This window comes from Symphodus melops (genome assembly GCF_947650265.1).
Source record: "Symphodus melops genome assembly, chromosome: 7".
In the NCBI taxonomy this organism is placed as follows: domain Eukaryota; kingdom Metazoa; phylum Chordata; class Actinopteri; order Labriformes; family Labridae; genus Symphodus; species Symphodus melops.
The window spans coordinates 24,112,670-24,139,703 of NC_136697.1; the positions used below are offsets into that span (position 1 = coordinate 24,112,670).

The following is a 27,034-nucleotide window of genomic DNA, read 5'->3' on the forward strand; positions in this document are numbered from 1 at the left end:
TTAGAGGACCCCTCGTGCAGGACTGATGAAAGTGCGTGATGGAGCTCCTGATGTTCTACCGATGAGATTGACCCAAGTCTGTGAATTTCTCTCCACCATGGCACGGTCCAGCACTTCATGAGTTGAAGCTTGAAGATGTGCTGTGAACTGAGAGGACGGATGGCGATCACTCTAACCAAAACATTGAACCTGATCACAGGACTGGTTATTGTTTTCCAGTTTCACTTAAGCTTCATGAAGCAGAAGTCAGTCTATGGTAAGTCATCACAACGTTTTATTTTTTAAATTTATTTGATAAGAAAATAACAAAGCAACTTTGTCCTCCTGAGTGGGTCAGTTATTATTTTGTAAAACTTCACTCTCTTATTTGGATTTTTATATTGTAAATGCTACATTTAATGAGAGAAATAATATTTATTGTTTTTATTTCATCACTAATATTACTTTAATACTTCAGTGTTATGTTTCAATAAGTCAGCAAACTATTAATAATAACAACAAAAACTTAAATATTAATAGAACACATTAACATTAGCCTTCTCACAGTGTTTGTAAATTGTCTGCGTTTTATCATATTTTGTGCATATTATTATTATCATTATTATTATTATAAAAAAAAAACATTTTTCCTGTGATAATTATTTTTCAGAGATTTTTATTTAATGAGAGCATTTAACTCCAGTTATTCAGATTTCTAATTTAGAAATAAATAACTTGCATATCTTGCAAACAGTTTTTCCGCAGTGTTTACATGGGACTTCTTTTTGTTCAGTGTTGTCTTCACTAAAGACAAAATGTGCCTCTGGCCTGAAATAATTGACAGGGGTAAGATAAGAGGTTTCTGACTGTTGGTCACTGTTGTCCAGTGTGCTGGAAGTTTCCATGTCTACTCTGAAGTAGGGTGGTGTAATAAATCACAGTTTTATTCCTTATGTTGATATCACAATGGAAATAAACTAATCGCAAAAGTAAAGCAGGAAATTATTGTTTTATTTTTGCTTTTTCACTCTCAGTGTTTTCCCTTTAAATGGAGCCATGAGCATGAAGATACTGATGCAGTCAGATGAAGTTCAGATGAATGAGGCATCAGACACTGCCCACGTCACACACTACCACACAGGTGGAGGCTGTTTGCAGCCACAGAGCTGCCATGCGACTGAAATATAAACACAACACCCACTGCTGCCCAGCCTCACATGCCGGCTGCTTGAGCTGCTGGTGTGAAAAATGTGAAGCATGCTTTCACCCTCTGCTGTGAAGAGGAAAGTTAGGCTCACTGTTGTCGCAGGAAGGATGGATGACGTGGTGACCACGCATCTTGGCCACATGGTGCACTCAGGGAAATTGTTTGTCTTGTTGCATGTAAGAGTTCGGATGCATTTTGGAGTTTGATTTAATATTTCAATCAATTTAAGATGTTTGAAATGATCATAATATTGCACAATTAGAATGTGTTCAACTTGCCGGTTTTTTAAAGTTTTTAAAGCTCTTAAATGTTGAAATATTCAAGCTTAATGCATTTTAATGCTGAATTCTTCTCTGTGTTGGAAACGTACTTGAGTCTTTTCATACAGAATGTATCCCCACATTTTGCTGGCATAAAAACTACACTACACACTATGTGTGTAGGTGTTTTGTTACCGTTTTATTTTTAAAAATTTTATAATCGTTTGACTAATTTTATTTCTTGAACTTGTCCAGATCTTCACAGTTTCAAACTGCAAAAGTCATTTATTCAAACCTGTTTTTTTTTTGTTTTTTTTTACACACTCAGCCTCTTTGAACCCTCCGGACTCACAGGGCCTGGCTCCTCCAGAAAGAAGGTCTTATGTGGCCTCAGAGAACAACCAGACCAACGACAGGAGGTGGGCGTCCAGGTCCAGGCCCGGGGCTCCTGGCTGGGCTACAGATGAGAAGGGCCTCTACAGAGACCAGCACAAACCAGATGAGTCAGACCTAGAGATGCTGATGAAGGAGGGACACGACAACTCTACACAGATTGTGGTAGGGAGACGACTGAAGGTCCTAGAAAATACAGCATCACAGAGCTCAAAGTCCTGTCATTGGTCCTCCTCACATCTACAAATCCAGCTCACAGAGCGCTGCAGAAGATTTTTATTTTTATAGCTTGTAAAAAACAAACTTCTCAGAACTCTTTGACATAAACCAGCACAAAAAGAATCACCGTCAGAGACAGAAACCACAATTAACAAGAACTTATTTGATGCATATTTTCATTTAATAGTTTGACCTATCTCCCATCTGTTTACATTGAGGAGGCAGAGCTTATGACATACTGCACATTGCAGCCAGTCAGTAGGGGGCGCTCTAAATGTTTTGACTTCCCTTTTAGGGTGGTACCATGTCGTCTATTAATACAGTCTACATGAGTAATAATAAACACATTTGGACCATCTAATAATTTTGTAGTAGAATTTAAAACATGTCAGTCATTTCAACCTAAAAAATATAAAAAGATTAAAGCTAGAAAAGGTTAGGAAGTTGAAGTTATTAAGTTATTTTTTGTCTTTGTTAAAGTTTATAACCTTTAATATCAACCAATATGTGTTTTAAATGTAGTTCCAGCTCTTTGTAATGTTTGTTCAAAGCTTATCCATCCTTTAAATCTTTGGACAGGACATTGATCACGCCTACTACACATCTAAAATCTACATGTCAGGTGAGGCAGCCAGTAAAGAGCTATGGGTGAACGTGGATCAGAGAAACGAGGAGTGGAAGGTCTCTGGTACCCTTTCCAGCACCCACAGACAAGCCGAGGTATTAAACCCTTATTGGGGGATCCTGAATATTTAATGAAAATGAAATTGCCTCTGATTAGAAGAAGAGACATCTACTTTCAATGTTTTGTATTTACTTGATAGTATCTGTTGAAAATCTTCATCACACAATTAAAATGTCACTTTTCCTTTCCAGAGAGTGAATCTTTCCTTTGAGTTCCCTTTCTACGGCCATATGTTGAAAGAAATCACCGTGGCAACTGGAGGTACAGTGAGAGGGGGAATCACAGATTGTAAATAAAGATTGATGACATGACGGAGCCCCAAACGTTTGGAGCTCCCTCTACTGACTGGCTGCAGAATAGGTCATGTTCACTTTGCAAACAGATTGACGACACATCTCCATCTCCTCCTGCTGTCAAAATGTGACGCCAAAAGACTTCCGCCGCATGAAGAGCTGCTGTGTGAGTCTAAAGATGACATTTAGAGCTGGTGCTGAGAAGCCGACTCTGCCAGCGTTTTGACGTCCTGCCTCCTTTGCTTTAACAAAACAAATGTTTGCAGGTAAAACAGCAAAGATCGGCGAGGTCAGCAAAGTGACTGGCAGAACAGATTCTGGTGTAAGTTTGAAGCAGACACTCATGGTTATGGAAAGTTGAATGTGTCTTAGCATGGTAAGAGTTTCAATTAGAGACAGAGACCAGGTTTAAACATGAATTATTTGATGTGATTTTACAGTTTGGCCAATGTCCCATCTGTTTTTGGGAAGCGGAGCTTGTGGCCTGTACTGCTACCAGTCAGCAGGGGGCGCTCCGAATGTTTTGGCTTCAGTCTTTGGGAGCTATGTCGTCCATCTTTTTTTTATACCGTCTATGAGGAGTGACTGCATGGTTGAAAATAACATTGTAAATGTCTCACTGCTCAGCATATAAACAACCAACAGCATCCTCTACATGTTTTTTAATCTCACAGGTTTTATTTATACTGGAGATATAATCCACAGGATGCTCACAGCGACGCAGTACATCGCCCCTTTGATGGCCAACTTTGGCCCCAGTCTCTCCAAAAACTCCTCGGTGGTTTACTTTGACAACGGTAAGAGAGTCAATATGTTTCCTTTAATGACATTTTGTTTGTGAATCAGCCGTAATATTTACACCTAACATAAGTGCATGACTTTGTTGTTGCTTTGTTGTTTACTGTGTAGGGACTGCTTTAGTGGTTCAGTGGAACAAGATCCTGATCCAGGACAGCATCAGTCTGGGATCTTTCACCTTCCAGGCTGTTCTGCACAGCGATGGACGCATCGTCTTTGCATACAAAGAGGTGACGATTCTTCCTCGTCTTCTTGATCTTCTGATAAAAAAAGTAAATTGGTAAAGCTTTTTCTTCCTCTTCACAGATCCCTGTAGACATCGGTGAGATCAGCAGTGAGAATCATCCTGTCAAAGTGGGCTTGTCGGATGCTTTTGTGGTGCTTCATGAGATAGAGCAGATCCCGAGTGAGTGAGACATGGAGCTTTAAAAACTTATCGAAGCTTTTCAAGTTACTAATTTAGCTTGTTTCTTTAAAAAAAACAAAAAAAAAAACACCTTCTAATGAATCAATGTCCTTTATGACATGCTGCAGATGTTCGGAGGAAAACCATCTTTGAGTATCACAAGGTCAACATCCTAAAGTCCAAAATCTCAAACTCCACAGCTGTGGAGATTTTCCCCCTCCCCAGTAAGTGAATCAGTATTTATGTGCAGAAAGAGACGTGTTGAAAAGACAGATTTGAACAAAGATTTTCACTTGTGTTCTGTAAGGTTGGACGTCAGCATGTAATCATTATCAACACTGAACATGTGTTTTACACTTCTGGTAGCCTGTCAAGAGATTAATCGTGAAGGACGTGATGATAAAACAGTGTCAGCACTTTCATAACAGCGTCACTGCAGGGCGACGGCCTGTAGAAATACATTCAGCTTAAATGTACAGAGGTCAAAGGTGTCTCCTCCTGCTCACTCTTCTTCGTGGGTTTCTTTGTTCTCAGCGTGTCTGCAGTTCTCCACGTGTGGTGCATGTGTCACCGCTCACATTGGCTTCAACTGCAGCTGGTGCAGTCGGCTACAAAGGTAAAATACACACCACAGCTCTCCATTTCTCTACATTTAATTAAGAGACAGTACAGGAAGATTTGACCTGAAACTGAGTTCAGAACTTTGTTTTGACTTTCTTTTACTCTTCATCTCATAACCACGAGTCATATTTTAATTGTTTAAATACAAAATACAGGTTATAAGTCATTTAATGATTCTGACTTTTAAATCTGAATTTTTCAAAGTCAAGACCGTTCATGTCATGCATATCTATCAAGACATTTATTAGTTTTATATAGCTATGATATTGCTTTTTATGTAGGCGTATGACACTCATTATTTTGACTTTTCATCTCATACTTTGGACTTTTAAACTTTAAAAATATTTTTTTTCATTTTACAATATTTTATGAGAAATCCTCTCACCTCACAATTTCATCTTGTTGTCGTTATCCGAGCTTTTTGACACTCAAATAAATTTGTTTTCATTATGTTTTGGTCTTGGTCCCTTGTATCTCATATATTTGTGAAGTCATCTGTGTTGTTTCCGTATATTCATCTTTTTTTTCTCAGGTGCTCCAGCGGCTTTGATCGTTTCCGGCAGGACTGGGTCGACCTCGGCTGCCCTGAGGAGGTTCTCTTTATTTCTGGCTTGAAAAAAAACAAACAAACCATTGAGTTTGAGTGAGTTTGAATTTTGCAGCACTTTGTGTCATTCTGCACAGAAGTGTTTACTGACGTTTGTCTCTGCAGAGAAAAGATCCCCAGTGTCTTCGAGAGACGAACCTCACAAATGCAACATCTCCTCACCTCACGCATTCGACCACTCCTGCTACAACCACCACAATGCAGCGGAGGACCTCCAGAGTGACCTCCACACCCCGCAGCAAGACTCCCAGTGCCCCCACCCCTCCATCACAAAGAAGCATGAGCAGAATCAAATCCTCTCCTCAGACTCCGACCGGCAACCCGGCAGAAGGTGACCTGACCAAATCCTTTCAGATCGACGTGTGTGTGCTTTATTCATCTCAAACATCAGCGTGATCTCAAGCAGCTCATCAATACGTCTCATGAATCGACACCTGTTGTTGTTAGCTCGGCTCCTCGTCTGTTTGTTGTGTAAAGTCTGACAGAGTCGGGGTCAAATGGTCAGCTATTTCCCATCCCTCTGTGAGCTCAGAGCTGAGTGTATACAGCGCCATGTTAAATACTGCATACTGTCCTCAGCCACTGAAGGATGACTCAACGTATGTGCATCACTCTGCTTGGGCAAAATATGGGAGGTGCTGTTAGGGCTTTTGTTTCTATCTGGTGCTTTCTATAGTTACTTGATTTTGTTAAACACGTAAAGAGGTTTTAAATGTTTCTTTGTTTTCAGAAGGAGCTGAAGAGACCACAGGAGAGAGCGATGAACATCTGCAGATCGGTCTACTTACGGGCATCGTCATAGCGATGGTCATCATTGCAGCAGCCGTCCTCACATCTGTTTACCTGTACAACAACCCGACATCCAACGCAAGTCTCTTCTTCATGGAGGTCAGCTGAGTTCTTACCACTGTTTCGTTTGTCTTTGGCGTGTTTCACTACAGACTGTATAAAACATGGTTGTGATCTCAGTGATGTCACCCGTTGGATTCTGAAGAGTTGTTATGAAGCCACACTATAAAGGTCATCATTTGGGAAACGGTGGCTCCAGCTAACATCAGGCAGGCAAAGAGGTGCAGATGAGGCTATTCGCTCAACGTCTCGGTTTGTAGAGTCAGCCTCAAGTGGACACAAGAGGAACTGCAAGGGTTTTTTGTCCACTTCTGCACTCACTTCATTTTCCGATTGTGGTGTAAATCACAGGTCTGTGAGTATCAGGACTTAAGTGGTAGCAATTTACGTAAATTCATGTGTAACAAAGTAAAGTAAGCCAGACTCAGCTGTCCAATAGTAAATCATTATTGTGTGAATGGACTCTGCCATTCAATGTCTTAAATCATCAATACTTTATATTCTATCCCTTTTTTAAACCGTCTATAATATTGCAAGTACAAATATGTTACTTTGTTGAAATTTGTCTTCATGAGTGGTTCTTCGTAGAATAACAGTTTATTTTAAAAAGTTTTTATAGTTTTTTTATTTTTTTTTTACATCTATTCCTCCCCAGTGGTGTGATCAACACAATGGAACATTTTATTCGTTGTTTAAATTGTAAATATCTACTTATTTTACTGGACATTTGTGTTCAACAAACCCACCTTCTTATCTTATCTTGTCTTTGTGTTCATCCCCCTTTTAGCGGCGGCCCACCCGTTGGCCAATCATGAAGTTCAGGCGGGGCTCAGGTCACCCTACGTACGCCGAGTTTGAGGCTCCAGACATAGACAGCACGGCGGTCATCGACCCCAAACAATCTTTTGTCATGTCGGACAGAAGAGAGAGTGAACAGAAAGAAGGATTCATAGTTCCTGATCAGAGGGAGCGCTTTCTGATATCTGAGAGCTCCTGACCCAAAACTACAATTCCCACAAAGCTTTGAGACAGAGCTGGTTCTCGTTGGGACAAAGCATTCCTTCTGTGAATGCTGCGACTACTTCTTCCCGTGTGGCTGAACTCCAGATTCATTTCAGGGAGAGAACTTGAGCTTTCAGAGGGAATAACACCAAACCTATGAGGAGATCATGACTACATATTTTATTTACTGTTTGGCTTCATGGTTACAATTTGGAGTCGAGCCGTCGGACGGTTTTAAAGATGTTTCACCTTCGCTCAGATCCCGTGTTTTTGAGTTTATCGGAGAGAGCAAGAGGGGATGTTGCTGCATGTTTGTGAGGACGACTGATATTTTCCAGTGGTTTATGTGTTGTTCCCACACTTCTTCACAAGTAGGAATGTCATATTCCGGTGTCATTTCCTCATCTGAAAAATACAGACTAAATTCCTCACCATTACACCCACCTTCATCTTTGATGCAAACAGGGCGTGCAGTGTTTCCACTGCTGCTTTTCTCAGAGCAAAACTTATTTCTGCAGACGTGCAAATGTGCGTCCTTACCTTCTGAATGCAACGATAACAAAGACAGAAAACGTGTTTACTGGTGAAAGCTGCACAGACATGTACACTACAACATCACACACATCCACAGCCAGTGAAAATACAAGTCTATTTATTTTAGACATGAGACACTTCAAATCTTCCAAGATATTTAATTGTTCCCACATATGTGTCATGTGTTTATTTATCATGTAACAGTACAAATAGGTCTACTGGTGATATTCAGAAGCTGTGCTGCTGATAATTAGTCTCACAGTCACTAATAACCATTAATGGATTATTCATCAGCAAGTTAATTTAATTACTAATGTCGTTAAAAAGGGGTCTATAAAAATATTATAATTACAGCATTTAACAAGATTAATTGTACACAAGCTGTATAATGTAACAATTTATCTCACTTTTCTAAAAAAAAAAAAAAAAAAAAAAAAAAAATGTTTTTAAACTCTTTGTACTGATTTTCTTTTTCTTACATTTGAGGATCAGAAGGTTTATTATCCTGATCAGTGAGGATATATATTTAAGAACGGTTTGCTCATCAATCTGATTATATCTACAAAACATTTTAATTAAATTCAATCAATACTTTCCTGCACTGGGAGTGACATAGAGCAGATCTAAACAGAATACACACACAGTAGAAGTGTCCTGTGCATGTTCAGCTTTACATTTTATTAAGGCAAGAGGTTTCTAAATGGATCACATAAGACTGGCCTGTCGTCTGCAGAGCGAGACAGTCAAGGCACTGCTGTGGTGGAGCTTCTCCGACGAGCCGTGGTCCATGGTTTATGTTTCTTTATCTTGTGAAAGACAAGAGTCCAACATCAGTCAAACACTTTGTACAGCATTCATGTCCGCAAAAAACATCAAGAAATAAATGATGAATCTTTGTGATAACTACTTTATAGTTTATCAGTGGTTCCACTCATGAATGGAAACAGTGTAAGCAAATAATGAGGATACAGTTTTGTCAAAGTGAATTAAGTCCAAGCTGTGTTGGGAAAGCACTTTACATCTTGAGGGTCTTGAACATTGTATATAAATAATAATTTATACTTTATTAATCCCACGAGGGGAAATTCAGTTAACAGTCTGTCTAATGAACATGAACACACACACAGGCCAAGATACACACTTGTGCACAAACAGGATCCTAGTGACATGCATTAATGGAGAGGTCTCTGCCCACAGCGAGCGCTCCAGAGCAGTTTTGGGGTTCTGTGCCTTGCTCAGGGGCACCTCGGCAGTGCTCAGGAAGTGGACTGGCACCTCTACCAAACCAATTTCCAGACTTGGTCCGTGCCGGGACTTGAACCGGCGACCCTCCGGTTCCCAACCCAAGTCTGAGGACTGAGCTACTGCCGCCCCAAAAGATTGATGATGTAGCTCCACCTCTGGCTGTTGTGATGTGAAGCCAAAGTATCACCTGTGATAGGTGCAGACCTACTGACCTTATTCAGAGCCATAGTTGTATGTTAGATACTGCCACCATTGTGACGTCCAGCTCCTCACACTTACCAAAACGTATAGACTACACTTACTGATACAGTCAGTAAAGTCCACAGCAGAACAGATTATAGTGTTGGTATAAGACACTCTAGTCAGTGATTATGAAATCAGAGCTGCGAGTCTATTTTAAACAGAGCCGACTGCAAGCACTGATCGGGTTGGACAGAATCGAATAACTCGGACAGGAAGTGACGCAAGGCAACGATTTTATATTCCATCCTTTCAAATAACAAATTAAAACGTAGCATCTTATAAAAATGAATTCTTTGACACAAATCATGGTTTTATGGTTTGACCCGTCTGTTCACATGGAGGAGGCAAAGCTCATGACTGATACTGCAAATAGCCTGTAGGGGGAGCTCCAAATGTTGTAGCTTCACTTTAGGGGAGCCGTCATGCTTGTCCATCTTTTTATACAGTCTACATGAGAGATGATGATGGCCAACAGTGCATTGCACACAGGGAATGAAGTAGCTGCTTATTGCATGGAAGTTAATTTGGATGGTTGTAACACACAAAGAAAGACGGCGAAACACGAGACGTTACTTGATGCAAAGCTTTTCAAAACATGTTTGCTCTCTACGTGTGATATTTAATTGTCATTACTAGATTTAATAGTATAAACTAATAAAACAAAAGCACTGTGTACAGTCAGTGTGTTGTGTTGTCGGTGACTCTTACCCTTCACAGGCGGTGCAGGTAATCTTCTCCTAAACTGTTTGGATGAGTCCAGGGTGACAGGCTGCGGTGAAACATGAGCGCGTTTACTTTTAGACTTAAACAAGCACTCGACATCATGTTAATACGTTTTAATGATAAGATGTGTATGAGGTCTACAGGTACAGTACCATCACTGGGATTGTCCTGGCCTTAGCGGGGCGGGACTGTGTGTCCACATTGAGGCCGGCATTCTTTAAAGCAGCAATTCTCGCTGAGATGTCACAAATCTAGAAACAGCAACACAAACAAAATCATTGGTATAATTAGTTTAATGGTCTTTTCTAATTTGTACATGCTGTGCAGAATGTCACCACATTTTAGATTGATTTAATACTTAAATGTTTAGATGCTTATAGATCTACCAACAGGGCCAAATCATAGCAGAAATCAGAGTAAGATATTAGAACCAATCAGAGTAAAGATTTTAACTATGTCTTTACATCAAACTGTGTTCTGTATTTTTATCTACAAACCAAAGCCTAATAAAGCTCACACACACACACACGGCTCTAGACTTAGAGCCGATAGTAGTGATTCTACAATCAGCACAAAGACAATCTTCAGTTCTTCAGCTCACCTGCAGATCAGACTGTTGAACTTTGGCAGCTGCTGAGGCCACCTGCTCCTCCAGGAAGGACAGCTCCATGTCTGACGTAGATCCGCTGATGCTCCTGGCACACTCCTCCAGGTCCCCGAGCTCTGCCTCCAGACTGTAAACTGAACCCGCTGCCACGTACACCTGCAGTCCAACACAGGATTCATTTTAAAATATAAAACAAAAAATGATATTAAAACCATGTTTTTGTTACATGAAGACTCCCCTCAAGTGTAACATTGTAATAAGCACAAAATGTAAAGTGTCATAGAGCTGGACTTACGTTCTCCTCCAGTTTGGAGAACTGCTGGTCCAGTTTTCTGGGGTCTGTGTTGGGGGGCAGTGAGGGGATGGAGGACCTGAGCTTGTCTCCTCCTTTCACTCCGTGCAGAAGGTCTTCAGTGGTGTTGAGCACCTTTAGGACCTCGGTAGTGATGTTCCGCAACTGCACCGCAGAGTATCTCTACAAGACACAGTCAGACAGGCAGAGGGGGTTTGAAAGAAGTGAGTTCAAGATCCAGCCTTTTTTGATCCTATGTTTATCATCCACACAGAAATAATAATGTCCTCATAGCAATAATAACAAGACAATTACAGAAGCAGAAGTAAATTCAGTGAAGACCCAGATTGACATTTCCTCACTCACCTGCTCCAGCAGAGTTGATGTTAACTCTAGAGTTTTGTATATGTCCATTTCACTATCCTACAGCACACGGAGAAAAGCAAAGAGGAAGAGAGGAAAAGCAGAGGAACAGAAACAAGAAAGAAATCCAGCATCAAGGAGAGTTGTTAGGAGTTGGGTTAAAATGAAAAGAGGAGAGTTGGTGAAATCAGCAGCTGGCGTCTCATCCAAAGGACCGATCATGAGATGATGATGGGTAAGTTTAAAAAGATGTTTTTGGTTCTGTTGCACACATAAATCATCTTGACTCCTGACATCTCGCTAACAGTTAAGACAGAAGTTGACTCACCATTTGAATCTCCTCTGGTGTCTGTAAAACATCATCCAGAGAAGACCTCCTGCTGTGATCTTTTTTGTACGCTTTCTTTCCTTTAGTTTCCTCCATCCTTTCCTTAGTTTCTGTGACATCACTCTGTGCCTCCATCATCTGCAGCATGGTGGAGACTTTTCCTCCTATGTCCTGTTGTTTGTCGTCATGCAGTCCTATTCTTTGCACTGCAGAGTACCTCTACAATACAGAAACAGAGGAAGGGTTTTTTTTTTTTTCTGATGGTTTGCTTGGTTCTTTCTTCACGTTAAACCTGAATGTGTCCAAGTTTAGAATTATGTTTCTGTAGCACAAATAAAAACGATGGGAAATAATAATCTGACTCCCAACAAGGAGCTTCACTGAACAGACCAGACTTGTGTGCTATGTTCGTAAAGCTAGTAATATCATGCTGTGACATTTTTGTTTTTCATAATTAGCCCGTGTTAGCAGCAGTTAGCCACCAGCTGTTTAAATCAGACCACGTGAACTAAGAGCTGATCGTTTGAGGATAAGACGGCTTGTAACACCAAAAAGCCTTCAATGTACTGAAACCAAGTAAACTTCAAATGTTACTTGGATTGTTCAGAAATCAAAAGTGACCATTATTTGCTAACATTAGCATTAGCTTTTGTAAAGCAAATCCATAGACGGTATAAAACATAGAGGTAGTCTCAGTGACATCACTCGTTGATTTCTGAAAACGCTTTCTGAGGCCAAGTGATGACTGTCTCCATGTTTGAGATGATGTCCCCGCCTAACTTCAGATTCATCAAGAAACAGACGAACAAGTGGAACTTTGTCCTAGTTTTATTTCCTGCTGATTTTTCCTGTACACGTGTAATTATTGTTTTTCAGCAAAAAAAAAAAGTCATCTAAGGCTCCGTGTCCACCAAGTGTTTTTTTTCGGGCAGAAAAGCACTGGCTGTGTTCTTGGGAGTTGTTTGCATAAACTGTTTGTTAATTGTGAAGAAAAGCTCTGAATGTCCGTCCTGTCTCTATGACAACAGTATGTTGACAAAAGCCGCTGTATAACCGACACGGTCACTCTGTTACTTTTTACAGCATGTTTTATATTCGAGGTTGTTTTTTACCCCAGCAGAGAAAAAAACGCTAGCATCTTTTTTCAAAGCGGCCTGCCTTTTTTATTCAAAATAGTCAATCTCCTCACTGATGGTCTTGTATTGTAGGACATAAAGAAATACCGAAATCATGTGTCTGCTTCATAAACAACCACAAACTCCTTATAGGAGCTTTAATAAGCACTCTATTTGTTTTTGCAGGTATAAACAAGTATACCAGACCTGATGAAGCTCTAGCAGCAAAACCCTGAGTGTTTTAAAATGTGTTTATCACCATTAAATATAACCTTTCATTGTTGGCAATAATGTTGTTTTTTATCACACATTTTAAGCTGTTAACATGTATATGGGCTGTTGGTGGAAAAAAGGGCATTAATTAGCTTTTAATGTATTTAAACTGCATCTAGAAGTTGTAAACAGTAGAAGTTTACTCACCATTTGAATCTCCTCTGGTGTCTGTAAAACATCATCCAGAGAAGACCTCCTGCTGTGATCTTTTTTGTACGCTTTCTTTCCTTTAGTTTCCTCCATCCTTTCCTTAGTTTCTGTGACATCACTCTGTGCCTCCATCATCTGCAGCATGGTGGAGACTTTTCCTCCTATGTCCTGTTGTTTGTCGTCATGCAGTCCTATTCTTTGCACTGCAGAGTACCTCTACAATACAGAAACAGAGGAAGGATTTTTTCTGAGATCAGCTCAGTTCTTTTTAATTCACACATTTCTTCCTGATAAAAGCACTTAACCATGTTTTCTAACTCTAATATATGTCCCTCGTCTGTTTACAAAACCCTCAACTATGAGAAAAGTCAATTCTCTCAATTTTTTTGCATGCTTCACTTTTCAGAGAATGTCTGCTCTAGCAGGCTGTTTGAAGATTTTCCCTTCATGACATCACAAAGGGCAGTAGCCCCTCCCCCAGGTGGGTGACACTCCCACAGCTAGGTGTTTGTTCTGCCCTGAGTCTACCTTTCAACCGTAAACATCAAAGCATGGTGCAAGACAACCCAAGACAACCCAAGCCCTTCCAGAGAGGGGGCGTGGTCAGACACAGCTCATTTAAATATTTAAAGCTACAGACACAGTAACAGCCTCTTCTGAGCAGGGCTGAAATAGAGGGGTTTATAGACATGATCCAATACAGGATCAGAGTGGATTTAGAATGAGAAACTTTACAGACATGTTTTGGAGAGCTCTGAGACTGATTGAAACTTGTTGAAGGGGAGAATAATATGTGAGACTTTGCCAACAGCTAAAAGAGCAAACAGGATCTCTGGGTAAAAATGCATCTGGAAGTTGTAAACAGTAGAAGTTTACTCACCATTTGAATCTCCTCTGGTGTCTGTAAAACATCATCCAGAGAAGACCTCCTGCTGTGATCTTTTTTGTACGCTTTCTTTGCTTTAGTTTCCTCCATCCTTTCCTTGGTTTCTGTGACATCACTCTGTGCCTCCATCATCTGCAGCATGGTGGAGACTTTTCCTCCTATGTCCTGTTGTTTGTCGTCATGCAGTCCTATTCTTTGCACTGCAGAGTACCTCTACAACACACAGACACACAGGAAGGGGGTTTTTCTGAGATCAGCTCAGTTCTATTGTTGAACTTGGATGAGATGAAAGCAGTTTTGGTTGGACAGAGAAATAGGATTTTTTTTAAATCTACACCCTAGATGTTATTTTTGACTTGATTTAATGTTTCCACTAGCTTAATGTGATTTGCCTGAAACATAAACACTTGCGTATAAAAGCTGTTTAAGTGAGGGACTAGAGAAAAAGGAGAATAATATTCTTGTACTCACTGATTATTTGAACATCACTTAAGTGTGTTTTCAGATCATGGTCATTCTGTGTGAATTTACATGCACTGTGCAGCTATGAGCTAACTAAAGAGGGCTACCATTAGCCTACTAACACAACGATGCAGCTCGAGACAAGCACAGTTTTGTCAGCCACTTGCCCTAAGTGCTTAATCAATGTTCAAATTTGAAACTCCTCTGTGTGAATTTGAGGGGAGGAGGATTCAGTGTGTAACCAAACAGCGGTTTGTTTTGGTTTCATGATACTGTAGTGCTCGATGGTGACATCTATTGGATCAAAAAAGTCGCACAGTCTTCGTTTTGAGTAAGTTAAGCACGTTGATTTCTAATGAGCCGACTGATGATTATCTCCATGTTTTACATGATTTCTCCAGCTAATATAAGATGAATCCAGAGACAGACACACAACTGGAACTGTGTGATGGTTTATCACCATTAAATGTGACCTGCTATTTTTGTAAAATAAATAAATAAAAAAAAGATTGACATACATTAAATTTTAAGCTATTTTAAGTTGTAAACAGTAGAAGTTTACTCACCATTTGAATCTCCTCTGGTGTCTGTAAAACATCATCCAGAGAAGACCTCCTGCTGTGATCTTTTTTGTACGCTTTCTTTCCTTTAGTTTCCTCCATCCTTTCCTTGGTTTCTGTGACATCACTCTGTGCCTCCATCATCTGCAGCATGGTGGAGACTTTTCCTCCTATGTCCTGTTGTTTGTCGTCATGCAGTCCTATTCTTTGCACTTTTGGTTGGACCTTTAAAAAACAGAGATATACATTATATAATGGTTTGTTTTTGTTTTGACCATGTAGGCGTTCTAAGGCTCTCCCATACGGCCGTTTGTGGGGGTTACTTGGTTTGAAGCTATGTTAGTGAAAGACTTTGGCATACATTCAGTTTGAAGCTTCTAAAAAAGCATCGAGAAGATGTGAAGGTCGATGTTTACTCACCATTTGAATCTCCTCTGGTGTCTGTAAAGCATCGTCCAGAGAAGACCTCCTGCTCTGATCTTTTTTGTACATTTTTATTCCTTCAGTTTCCTCCATCCTTTCCTTGGCTTCTGTGACATCACCGTGCGTCTCCATCATCAGTCGCATGGTGGAGATTTTTCCTCCCCTGTCCTGTTGTTTGTCATCGTGCAGTCCTATTCTTTGACATAACTGTTTAGCCTCGTACGTCTCCAGCATCTCTTTGATGGACATAACTGCTGACTTTGCTGGAGATCTTATCATTTGTGGATCCGTTTTCTTTCCCTGCTGGTTGTCCTTTCTGACTGTAGCCTCCTGACTCTCCTCTTTTGTTACAATATTTGCCTCTGGTCTTTCCTTCGCACATGATAATGGCACATTTTCGCTTTCCAATTCTTTTTTACTTTCTGTCTCCTTAGGGTTTTCTGTGCTCTGCGCATCAGGCCTCTGAACCTCAACTTCACTTCCTCCCTCTATTTTCACTTCCACATTCAGCTCTACCTGCTCCAATCCACTTTCTGTCCCGATTTTACCTTCTGCATCAGCCTCTACACGCTCCAATCCACTTACTGTCCCGATTTTAACTTCCTCGACCATCTCTGCATGCATCAGTTCACTTTCGTTCCCTATTTTCACTTCCCTATCCTCCTCCATTTGCACTGAAGCACTTTCTCCCTCTATTTTTACATTCTCGTCCGCCTTTACTTCCGTTTGCTCGCCAACGTTTCCCCCAGTTTCACCTGCTTCGTCATTTACCATCTGCACCTGCATGTCCTCCAAAGTCATCATCAACATGCTGCTGATAATCCGGTCAAACTCTGCGTATTCCTCACTGTTCTCTTCTTCCTTTGCTGTCTCCCAGCTTCCCTGACTGCCATTGCTTTCTTCAATTTTATCGTCTTCCAGTCTTGCCCCCGGCTGATTCTCTTCTCTAACTTTTAAACTCTCCTCCACAGTGTTTAACTCCATCTCTGCCTCTCCTGCCTTTCCCGTGTCTTTTAATCCCTCCCCCTCCTCTGTGACTCTCTCCTCCCTCTTGACCTCCACTGACACATGATCTGACGTAACGTTTTCATCACTGCTCTCTTTCTTTTTCTCCTCAATTTCATCCCTCAAATCAAACATATTCACATCCAAATCCTCGAAAGATTCCTCCTTGTCTTGATTATTTCCCTCTGCGCTCTCCCACCTATCACTTCCAGTCACTTTGTTTATCTCCGGCTCTGTCTGTCCAACTTTATCCAGATTATCCTCAGTGGAAGAATACTCAGATGCACCAACTAGACTGGTTAAATCACGCATATGAGCCGCCTGAACGGCCTTCTCTGCTCGCAGTTTCCACAGAGCCTCCTCGTCTGTCCCCTCCTCCTCCTCTTCTTCACCTCTGCCCACTCGGTCCAGCTCATCCTCAGTGGATGAGAATTGGCTAGCGTTGACTTGGTGTGCTAATCGGCACACTTTCAACGCCAGCTCTTCTTTCTTCCTACCCTCCTCCTCCTCCTCCTCCTCTCCAGTCTTCATGTCTTCGTCCAAGAGGCCAACACTGTCTAGCTCGTCCTCGGTGGAGGAAAATTGGTTGGCGTTTACTTGGTAAGCTAATCTGCACACTTTAACCGCCAGCTCCACATTCTCCCCGTTTTCCTCTTCCTCTCCTGTCTTCTCCTCGACACCAACTCTGTCCATCTCGTCCTCTGTGGAGGAGAACTGGTTCGCCCGGGCTTCTTTTTCCAGCTGACAGAGTTTATATGTAAAGCCGTTTGTCTTTTCCTCCCTGTGCTCTTTCTCTTCCTCCTCTGTATCTTCATCCATATCTCCCTCACCTTCTTCTTCTTCTTCTTCTTCTTCTTCTTCCTCACTCTTGCCAACTTTGTCCAACTCTTCATCAGTGGAAGAGAAGTACTTGAGCCTGGACTGAGTGATCAGCTTGTTTAATCTGTAATTTATCTCCTCATCATCTTCTTCATTCCCTTCCTCCTCCTCTTTCTCCTCATCCTCGGTTCTTCCTTCATCCGACTCAAGCTCCATCCTTTGCTGCTGCTCCTCTTCTTCATCCTTGTCCTCATCCTCCTCTTCCTCTCTTGGTCCATCATGAACAGCATCTGTCACTCCATCGACTACTTCTTTTTCTTCTCCACTGGATAAGTCATTGACTCGGCCAGCGAGCTGTTCCAGTTTGGCTGTGAGCTCCTGGTCCATCTGATTGGCTACTTGTCCAGTGATGTCAGTCTCCAGTTCCAGTACTTCAGGGGTCGTCATACCTCCAGAGGACAAAGTATCTGGAGTCACAGCTTCAGACAAAGTATCTGGAGTCACAGCTTCAGACAAAGTATCTGGAGTCACAGCTTCAGGCTGATGGTTGTCTTTTTTGCTGTTATTCTGTGAAAGATTTGGGAAAATGTTTTTAAAAAAAAGGTTCTTAAAGGCTCCTCTGCTTCTATTTTGTGAACTAAAAGAGCTTTCCTCTCGTGCCTTTGGCTTACGTATGGTTGGTGTATGGTTCTGTGTGCTCTCCCAGGAAAAGGTGTTTCTGTGCAGGGTCATTTGATAAATATGTCCTATTGAAACTTTTTTTTTAAAAAATATGCTATACAAATACACACTAATTAAAAACTAAATATTGACCAGGCATCAGCGCCAGAATCGATAATTTCATGTTCATGTACATTTGTCTTTGTTTCATTATCAACAGATCTTTCATCAGTTTTCATTTTAATGCAATCATATATATATATTTATTTATTTTTATTTATTTATTTATTCTTACCAGAGAAGAAGAGTCTTTTTCGCTCTTCTTTTTCTGCTGTGATCTCTCTGCAGCCCCCATGTTCTCTTCATGTCTGCCTCCCTCCATGTTAAAGTTCACATCGATGATGCTGGTCCTGCGGGATGGAGGTCTCCTGATCTCTGCAGGCACCTTCAGCTTTATGACACCCAGCAGAGGTTTGTTTGCCTTCCAGTTCCCCTCGGAGTCAGAGAGCATGCTGTCTCTGCTGCTTCTGCGGCCCAACATGGGGGACAGGATCTTGTCTCCGCTGGCGCGGCGGCTCATCAGCGGGGACAGGATCCTGTCGCAGGTGTCCTGCAGCTCGATGTTCGAGTCCATCATCTTTCTGTGGATCTCCTGGAGGGTGGTGCCCAAAGAGCTGTCCGACTCGTGTTTGATGTCATTGTCGGAGCCCATGCCTTCGTAGGCGGACACCACTGCAGACTCCCTCTCCAAGGCGCTGTAGACCTGACTCTTCCTCTTGGTCAGCAGGCTAGGACGCGACAGCTGGGCGCTCTGCAGGGCAATCCAGTTCCCATCCATGCTGTGAAGAACTGCGGAGACGCCTTTATATGCAAGTATGCAAGCGTACGCACACACACACAAACACAAATATGTACACACATAACCATATGCCAGAAAAAGTAGAATCAGACATGCTGCAACATAAACAAACACAAACAAACAGTAGAGGCAGGAATTAGCTGACGATGATTACTGTATCAATAAATGAATGCCCTGTTTCACATAAGAAATTAAACAATTACTCAATCATAGATTAAGGATTCATTTCAACAAACACCATACCACTCTCTTCTGATAGCACATAGAACATGTTGATCATGTATCACTGCCATAACAACAAAAGACTGGAGTTTAAGAAGCAGAATAAATCTTACCCGCATTGTCCAGCCGGTCTACACTCTTCCAAGCTGTCATAGCGGGACCACCGTCTTCCTTCACTGACGCCTTTGAGGAGTCTTGAACCATCCCTGAAGAGTCGTTCTCCAACAGTGAGAAGGCCGAGTGGGATCTCTAAAAAAGGGAGATGTGACAAAAATACAACTGATTGAAAAGCTGAAAGTACGAACTCCATCTCTGCTGTGTCCCCTGTTCTATCTTTAACCACAATCACGCTGCACGTCTGCACGTCTGCGCAACACAAAATCCACACAGCAGCTGCTCAGATGAACCAGCAGAGGGCAGCACACATCAGCACACGGATGAGAGGATGTGTAGTGCAGAGAAACGTCACATATTAGTCTTTCTCCTCTGTGATTGAAGATAACTGAATCTTTCATTTCAGCAACATTGGATTTGTCACAGTGCTAAAATGTTCATTTATAATCTCACTGAAGAAAAAGTCTGAATCCTTGAGAACTACATGAACTACAGAGAACCACAAACACTGATTAGCATTCGTATTAATATCACATACTGAAGCGATAATGTGTAAGCAACATTTAACTGATTGTAGCTGGTAGATGTGGAACTTTAAAGAAAGTTTGGTGACTTGATGTGCAGCTTGGTGTAGAGAGTCGCTTAGAAAATAAATTGAAATGTTATGTAAATGTGAAGAGTGAAATGTTTGATTGATCAGGAAGGACGGAGAGACTGAATTCTGCCAAACTAATCTCTAGCAAATTTTTAATTTCTCCAAACTTTGCACACAAAATTAAATCTTTGAACCTGTTTTGAACCCCTAAAAATAAAACCTGTTTTTAATGTGTGAAACTCATTGTGTTTGTGATGCTTTTTGTTTGTTTGGTTTTACAAAGAGGCCTGGTTGCTGTTTGACGGAGCCGGTGGCACGATCACTGGCGGACTGATGGTGATGATGAAGGTCAGTGTTGTGTTCAACTGGCCAGTCCTGGACATACTCTGCCCTCATGTCAGCCAAAGTCTTCCTCCGATTAATAATCTAAGAGAGACAGAGACCTGATTAGTACTGCGCACAATACTGTAGTCGTGTTTGATCATTTTAAAGAGATGCCCGGCCTTGTGGCACAACGGCAGCATTAATTCTCCACTTCTTCTCACACACACTGAATCAACACTTGCTGCTCTCAAAGAAATTGTTGGAACAAAATAGAGAACTGCCTCTTACTTTTTGCACAATAGTTTTGGCCAGTTCCTCAACGAGCTCCCCTTTGTGCTCTCGCAGATAGTGCGCCTCATTCTGCTTCTCCTAGTGAACAAACACAGAACTAAGAAAGCTATTCAGCACCTCGCACACACAGAAATCCCACTGTAAGCTGATTACTCCTCCACGGATACCCCTTCAATCCGCATAATCGCCGTATTCAGTTCAAAAGCTTTGGGATACTTGCAGAGATTAGTGAAAGGTGAAAGGTTTCTGACATACAGTATTTAAAATAAAAGGACAGCAGAACCTGAAATAAACTCGCCTGTTAAAGTTAGTTGTGAAAAATATTTGAACAGTTGTTTAAAGTTGAGAAAAGCGTCCCTTTGTAGTCATTAGTTGTGTCCTTATCGTTATTAAGCTCTTCTTTGTGGTGATTTATTTTCTATTTGATGTTATTTGGTTCATCTTTGTGTTCTTATAGTTTGATAGTGATTTTGTGTCTTTTTTTTTTTTTTTTAGTTTTTGTCTGTGAAATTAGGCCTCTTGATCTTTGTGATGTCAGACCTTATTTGTATTCATTTGTTGTTTGTTTTGAAGTCTCTGAGCATCTCTTCAATGTGTGTCTTCATCTCCTCGTTGTCCTGCATTTATTGCCGTTTTCGGACCAAATTTCTCATATTTCCAGGAACTGTTGGATCTTCCTTCCTTTTGTGTTCAGTCTGAACCGCAGGCACGAAGAACTATTTTAGTTCCTAGAACCTTTTTAGCTCCTGCGTCAGAGCAGGCACCATGGCGGTGCAAATGCAGACAGATGGTGAGTCGTTATCAGGGAACTCCTTCAAGAAGTCCCCAGAACTGTTCGGTCCGAAAACACCTAATGTCGTCTTTTTGTGTCACTTGTCATGCATGTTTGTGTGTTACTGTTCTCGTCATGGCGTGTATCTCTGTAGACATTTAACGTTCTTCGTGTAGTCCTTTTTTAATTCAGCACTGTGTTTTTCTCCTTTGAATATAATGCTCACTATTTCATAGTCTCAATTAAGCTTCTTTCGTGGTGCTTTCATGTTTAAAGTCCAGTTTTAATGGATCGTTAGTTTTGGGATAGAATTTGAGAAAAAGCTGAAAACATTGTTGAAGTGTGGAGAGAAGCCGATAGCTCGATGTGTCAGAGTTGTGGGTTTGATCAGACGCTGTGTTCACTCTTGTGTCATGTTGTTGAGTCGGGGTCGTCTGCAGTTGCTAGCTCTGATTTTGAGATTTCACGATCAATATAATAGACAAAAACAGACGCTAATTCGTTACATTTGGAGGCAAATGGTTGGCTTGGATGATTTAGGGCAGGGGATTAAATAGTCTGTCAGTAGAACACAGTAATCTAGAGGAGTTTTTTTTTGTTCTCTGCAATAATTTGAGGGATATAAGCTCTTCTGTTTTTCATAATCTGACAGAGAAAGAAAAAGTGGAAGAGTCCGATCGAGGAGGAACTTCATCCTTTGCAGACATTTAAAACTGCTGCATTTAAATTATGATAGAAGTCTTCCTAAAGACATGTTGTCCAAAAGAAATGCAGACCAATGGAATCAGTGATTTTCAGGACTCCAAGTCGAAGTCGACAGTGTGTGCAGATTAGAAATACAAAACCAGAAACAGAAATCACAAAGTCTTAATTGAGTCTTAATAATGTAGATAACCTGACTGGAGGTGTCGAACTCAGCCTTGGTGATGGCCTCATCTAAGGCCTCCTCTGCCACCCGCAAGGCCACAGTGAGGGTCTCTTCCATGCTGTGCTCTGAGGACAAAGAAATGCAATCATCACATGTGTTTTTGATATTGTGAGCAATATGTATTTGTTTCAAGGAATCTCATCCTTTACAGTAAAATTCAGCTTTCAAGTCATGTGTCATTAGTCTACTTTCAGTGACCGGTTTTTTGTCACTACAGATGGAAATTATGTTTCCACGTTTTAGGAATCAAGCACTTAATGTCTGAATCAGTGAAGTGCATCCCCTTGAGTAATGGTGACATAAGCAAGCCTGCAGTCGGTAAAATAAAACCACCACATGAGAAACAAGTTGGAGGAAGCTGAACTGAGACTTGTGTGTTTCATCCTATAAGCAGCAAAATTAGACTTCCTGTCCATCCAGTGGTCCATGTTTGGGTTCCTGTGCTCTTTCGGCTCAATGTACTCTCAACATCCTCAGATGCTCGGATCCTTTCACAAACACAGCTGTAACACAACGCCTGAATTTTAACCTGAACGTTACCTCGCTCTGTTAGAACAGGCCTCACGTTAGTTTAGCACAAAGAATGAAGAGAGGGGGAAACAGCGAGCCAGGCTCAGTACAAAGGTGACCAAATCCAGCCCCTCTCAAGCCCACTCACACACGCACAATCTCATTTAATCCATTAAGGGACTCCAGTGGTCCTCGTTTTGTTAGGTCTGGTGTTAGCTGTTCCCCCATGTTTCAGGTCTTTCTACTCTCTGCTGTAGCTGTTATGTAAATATGAATCTACTTTGTCCTAATGTTACTCCAATATTTCCACAAACAATGCACTCAGCTCTATTATCTTTGATAAATCCATAGTCCGTGTGTGTACATAATATCATTTTTAAAATACATTTATCGGCTTGAAAGGCTAGGAAACAAAGTGAAGGCATTAAGTGTAAATCACCTTTTTTCTACTACTGAGTGCACATTAGATTTAAGATGCTTTACAGAAACATACTGGTGAGTTAAAGGCAGGGTTGGTCATTTTGTCCAAATACACTTTTTTAGATTTTGGCTGAAGTTGTCTTGAGGTCCTGACAGAAATGAATAACTCATGTGCTCTGAAAAAGGAAGAAAATCTGTCATCTGCAGCAGTTGTGAACACGTAAAAACTTCGACCAATGTCTGCAGTCGGTTCCATTTTTATGATCCAGTCATGCCTCCCTGTCTCCCTGTGTTCATTCCTCATCTCATGCATGCACGAGCCCACACTCACAGCGTGAGCTGAGGTCTGGATCAAGGGTGCTTGTGCATGTAAGTGAGGGGCGTGGCGTTTGAGGGAGCAGGTGAAGACGAAGCACTGAAGGAATGCTGCTTTCAAAATGATGCAGGTTGTTGAAAATTACCAACCCGGCCTTTAACCAAAGATATCTCAAAGATTTGGAAAGTCTCTTGGGTTTTTTTTTCCAGTTGGTTTTTGTTCTCAGAAGATGCATCATATATATAGTGTTACAGTTAAAACAGGGATTGGTGAAATAAATATGACACATGTCTGTACCTTCACTTTGTCTGTAGAAGGCTGAGTCGCTCCCGCAGATGCTGCCCTCATTGCAGATACTCTCCTCGTAGGTGCTGCCGTCTGTGCACACACAGAAACACACATACAGACACATTTACAGAGACGCTGAAATGTAAAGACAGATACATGAAGAATCAAGTCTAATAAATTATCCTGTCACTTCAATAAGGAAATTACTCCAAAATTGAATGCAGTGAAAATATAATTGTTAGTTTGACTTAAACAGTAGATATCTGTGCTGTGAACACGAATACGTCCTTCAAAATGTACAATCTGTGATCCTGCGTTGCAGCAAAGAGTTCAGTCGTACAGTTGACTTGCCCCGTCCAACCCTGAGCCCTGAGCTCTTTTCATGTCATGTAAATATTCATGCAACAATGCAGCCGTTTGTGGTTATATAAGTGCATTAGAGCGACCTCACTTGTGGCATTACTCGGAGACCTTTATCTGTGCGCCGCACTCGCTGCTCCAGAGCTTCAGTAGAGTACGCGCGGTCACTTCTAATCATTTTAAGGCAAAAAGGACCAGACTTAAACCAAGTAAGATTACCTTCCCTCATGCTGCAAACACACACAGATTCATGTTGCTGAAAACCCTTCCTGCAAGCAGGAGTTCCCTGACGGGGCAGCTCGTGTAAAAGAAGACAAAAGGAGGGTCTTTTAGGAGCTTGTGTTGACCCCTCACATTCTTGTTGTAGCTTGAAAATGAGTGTGGAGACATTTTTCCCAGAACAGGAACATGATAGAGACTTGAGACCATTAGAGCTTTCTGCTGTACAGCAGCTCAAGGTCATAGTTACCCTGAACGCAGTATGACTGTGGCATTAACTGAGTACATTTAATCTGTGTGTTTGTGTGTCTCCCTCCATCATAAAACTGATCTGATGTGAGACTCATGAATGTATATGGTGATGATAATAATCTTCTACAGACACTCCCATCATTGTACTTTTTCCCTTAGTCCTGTGTGTGTGAGGTTTGTATTTATGTTGTATCATGATGCACTGAGCTGCATGTTTTGTTTGCACGGCTGCTCTCGACAAATATCTCCTCAGGGACGATAAAGTACATCTAATGTAATCTGAATGAAGCCCACGGCCCATCCCTGACTGAGAGCTGTCTCACTGAGCTGCTGGCATGGCTGCAGGCTGTGTGTGTGTGTGTGTGTGTGTGTGTGTGTGTGTGTGTGTGTGTGTGTGTGTGTGTGTGTGTGTGTGTGTGTGTGTGTGTGTGTGTGTGTGTGTGTGTGTGTGTGTGTGTGAGACTCTTCTTGTGTGATTTGTTCATTTTTTTTCTTCATGAAAGAGAAAATAAAAGGGAGTCAAAATAAAGCCAAACCATATCAGTGTATGTCTTTCAAAGGTAAATGGACTTGAGCTTGTATGGCACTTTTTAAGACTACTCAAACCTTTCACAGCGCACGTTACACTTACCCACTCACACTCATTCGCACACTGATGGCAGTGGTTGCTTTGTAGTGAGACCTTTAGAAGAAACTGATCTCATTCATTCTCATTCATACGCCGCAGACGAAGCAGCAGGAGATATTCAGGGTTGAGTTTATTGCCCAAGAACACATTCAACATGTTGCTGCAGGAGCCGGGGACCGAAGCTACCAACTGAGCCGCAGACATCCTAACTCTCATTTTCTCTACGTGCATACTGCAACTCCAGGGGACTCATTGCGTGTCCGTCTTCAGGGGAGGATGTGTCTGTGCTGCTCTGTTGCTGTTCTGTCGCGGTTCCTTGGATCTGAATGTTTCACAGCTTAAATAATCTTTAGATTATAATCATTAGAGTTTGAAATAAACAAGATACATGTGTGATACGCTTTGATTAGAGCAGCAGGTATCGTGTGTTTATGTCAAACTCCAAATTCTAATTCTATTCATTCAGCCCCCGTTGTTCTTGTACAAGGCAACACTAGCAGGTTTCTCATTGTTCAGACTCTGCAGATCGGATTTGTTAGCTGATTAAAAACGGCTGGGTGAAAAACAAGATGAAAATGTGCAAAAGAGTGCATGTGAGGAATACGACTGTGAGCCGTGGCCTCATGGTGACATCAGTCATCCTCCCACAGGGGTCACAGTGCTGCATCATCTGCAGCCAGCGACCCCCACTCCATGAAACACTTGTAATACTCTGAAATCCCTCGTCCTTCAATCAGATCAGAAGGACTGAACCTGACCCCGAGGATACGCTCCTCTGCTTCAACTCTGACGAGACGAGCAGGATGAAACACGTGCTGCTGGGTGAACGGTGTTATTTAAGTGTTGGGAGTACGATGAATACATTTGCAGCTTGGAGAGCTCCAGTAAAACTCACAGCTCTGACTGTACTTGTGCTTCATCTGTGTAGGATTGTTCACAGCAGAAGTCCCCTTACAGTGTGGAAAAGTAAAGGATGACTGAAACAGCTTTTGTGTCGTGCAGCATCGAGCATGCAAAACGAATAAATCAGTGTCATCACACACTCGTCTCTCAGAACAAGAACACAGACTGTGTTATATACTCACTCCCTTTTAAATAGGTTACTTATTAAACGAAAACAATTCTTACTTTAACTAAAATAGATGAACTATCGAAGATTATTAACTTTATTTTTCCCAACATCCTGCTTCTCTATAAGCACTTTTTAAAATGCTTTTCTGAGTAACTAAGCTCAGCAGATGTAACATTCATCCTGTTGACTAAAAGGACTGACTTTGAATCTTACGTGTGGGAACAAGCTGCAAACCCCAAACTGGCGTCTTTGTCACCTGATCGGATCTGCTCGTGCTGCTAAATGCTCTTTTTTTTTTTTTTTTAATGATTGCATGTTGTTCACTTTTTCCATCTGCTGTTTGCTGCTGAAAATCTTGTGCACATTGAGTTTTAAGAATTTTTTTTACTGCAGCTGCCAAAAACCGGTACAATGGGCCTTTATATACAGAGATTCTGTAATAATGCTGTATAAAAGCCCCACTGTTACGCCACCTTTGTTTTTTAAAACAGAACAAAACAATGGATGCATGCAACAACCCCACGCTGTGATTTTAGATCTACTAAAGGGTCATAATCAGAGCACCTTTGACATATAACTCATTTATTTGTTACTATAATGTTAACTTTTATAAGTACAGGCGAACAATGATGACATGTTGCATGTCCTGTGGGCTAGAGTTGTACAACAATAAGTCAACATTCACATTTGCAATTTAATTTCAAAATAAAGTAAAAAACAAAACAAAAAGTGGCAGCAGTGGAGTTTATCATGTGTACAAACAAAATGCTTCATTATGTTTTTAAATTTTACGGCCATTGGGCTGTGGGACTGTAATGTGTTTATTTATATTGTCTTTTTTTCATGTCGTACTTATT

The 27,034-nt window shown here is 41.3% G+C and overlaps 2 protein-coding genes across 5 annotated transcripts in view; one reads left to right on the top strand and one right to left on the bottom strand.

Annotated features, from left to right (window-relative positions):
- LOC306827263 (plexin domain-containing protein 2-like) lies at positions 1–7,835 on the top strand. The gene is made up of 13 exons (XM_079348967.1): positions 1–256; positions 1,775–2,004; positions 2,638–2,778; positions 2,935–3,004; positions 3,711–3,833; positions 3,946–4,064; positions 4,141–4,240; positions 4,369–4,464; positions 4,775–4,856; positions 5,394–5,454; positions 5,574–5,799; positions 6,199–6,356; positions 7,105–7,835. Exons 1-13 carry the CDS (start codon positions 136–138, stop codon positions 7,312–7,314), a joined length of 1,737 nt encoding a protein of 578 aa, XP_079205093.1. The 5' UTR covers positions 1–135; the 3' UTR covers positions 7,315–7,835.
- A 129-nt stretch (positions 7,836–7,964) lies between these two features.
- Positions 7,965–27,034, bottom strand: part of LOC306827262 (uncharacterized protein) — a 28,645-nt gene continuing 9,575 nt past the window's right edge. For 2 of the 4 annotated variants that reach the window (XM_079348964.1, XM_079348963.1), the window contains 17 exons: positions 23,656–23,736; positions 22,080–22,177; positions 20,410–20,490; positions 20,077–20,223; positions 19,202–19,337; positions 18,303–18,868; positions 15,521–17,914; positions 15,107–15,325; positions 14,073–14,291; positions 13,190–13,408; positions 11,655–11,873; positions 11,330–11,386; positions 10,967–11,146; positions 10,666–10,827; positions 10,217–10,315; positions 10,050–10,110; positions 7,965–8,659 (listed from right to left, as the gene is read on the bottom strand). In XM_079348964.1, coding sequence (XP_079205090.1) covers positions 8,646–8,659; positions 10,050–10,110; positions 10,217–10,315; positions 10,666–10,827; positions 10,967–11,146; positions 11,330–11,386; positions 11,655–11,873; positions 13,190–13,408; positions 14,073–14,291; positions 15,107–15,325; positions 15,521–17,914; positions 18,303–18,868; positions 19,202–19,337; positions 20,077–20,223; positions 20,410–20,490; positions 22,080–22,177; positions 23,656–23,736 — 4,952 coding nt within the window. In that variant the 3' untranslated portion in view covers positions 7,965–8,645. The remainder of the gene's footprint in view (positions 8,660–10,049; positions 10,111–10,216; positions 10,316–10,665; positions 10,828–10,966; positions 11,147–11,329; positions 11,387–11,654; positions 11,874–13,189; positions 13,409–14,072; positions 14,292–15,106; positions 15,326–15,520; positions 17,915–18,302; positions 18,869–19,201; positions 19,338–20,076; positions 20,224–20,409; positions 20,491–22,079; positions 22,178–23,655; positions 23,737–27,034) is intronic. The other 2 variants (XM_079348965.1, XM_079348966.1) reach the window with 2 other exon arrangements.

Coding starts and splice junctions, on each gene's coding strand:
- LOC306827263 (XM_079348967.1), top strand. CDS start 136: ATGTGCTGTGAACTGAGAGGACGGATGGCGATCACTCTAACCAAAACA. Junction 3,005..3,710: donor AATCACCGTGGCAACTGGAG/GTACAGTGAGAG, acceptor TTAATCTCACAG/GTTTTATTTATACTGGAGAT. Junction 4,241..4,368: donor TGAGATAGAGCAGATCCCGA/GTGAGTGAGACA, acceptor GACATGCTGCAG/ATGTTCGGAGGAAAACCATC.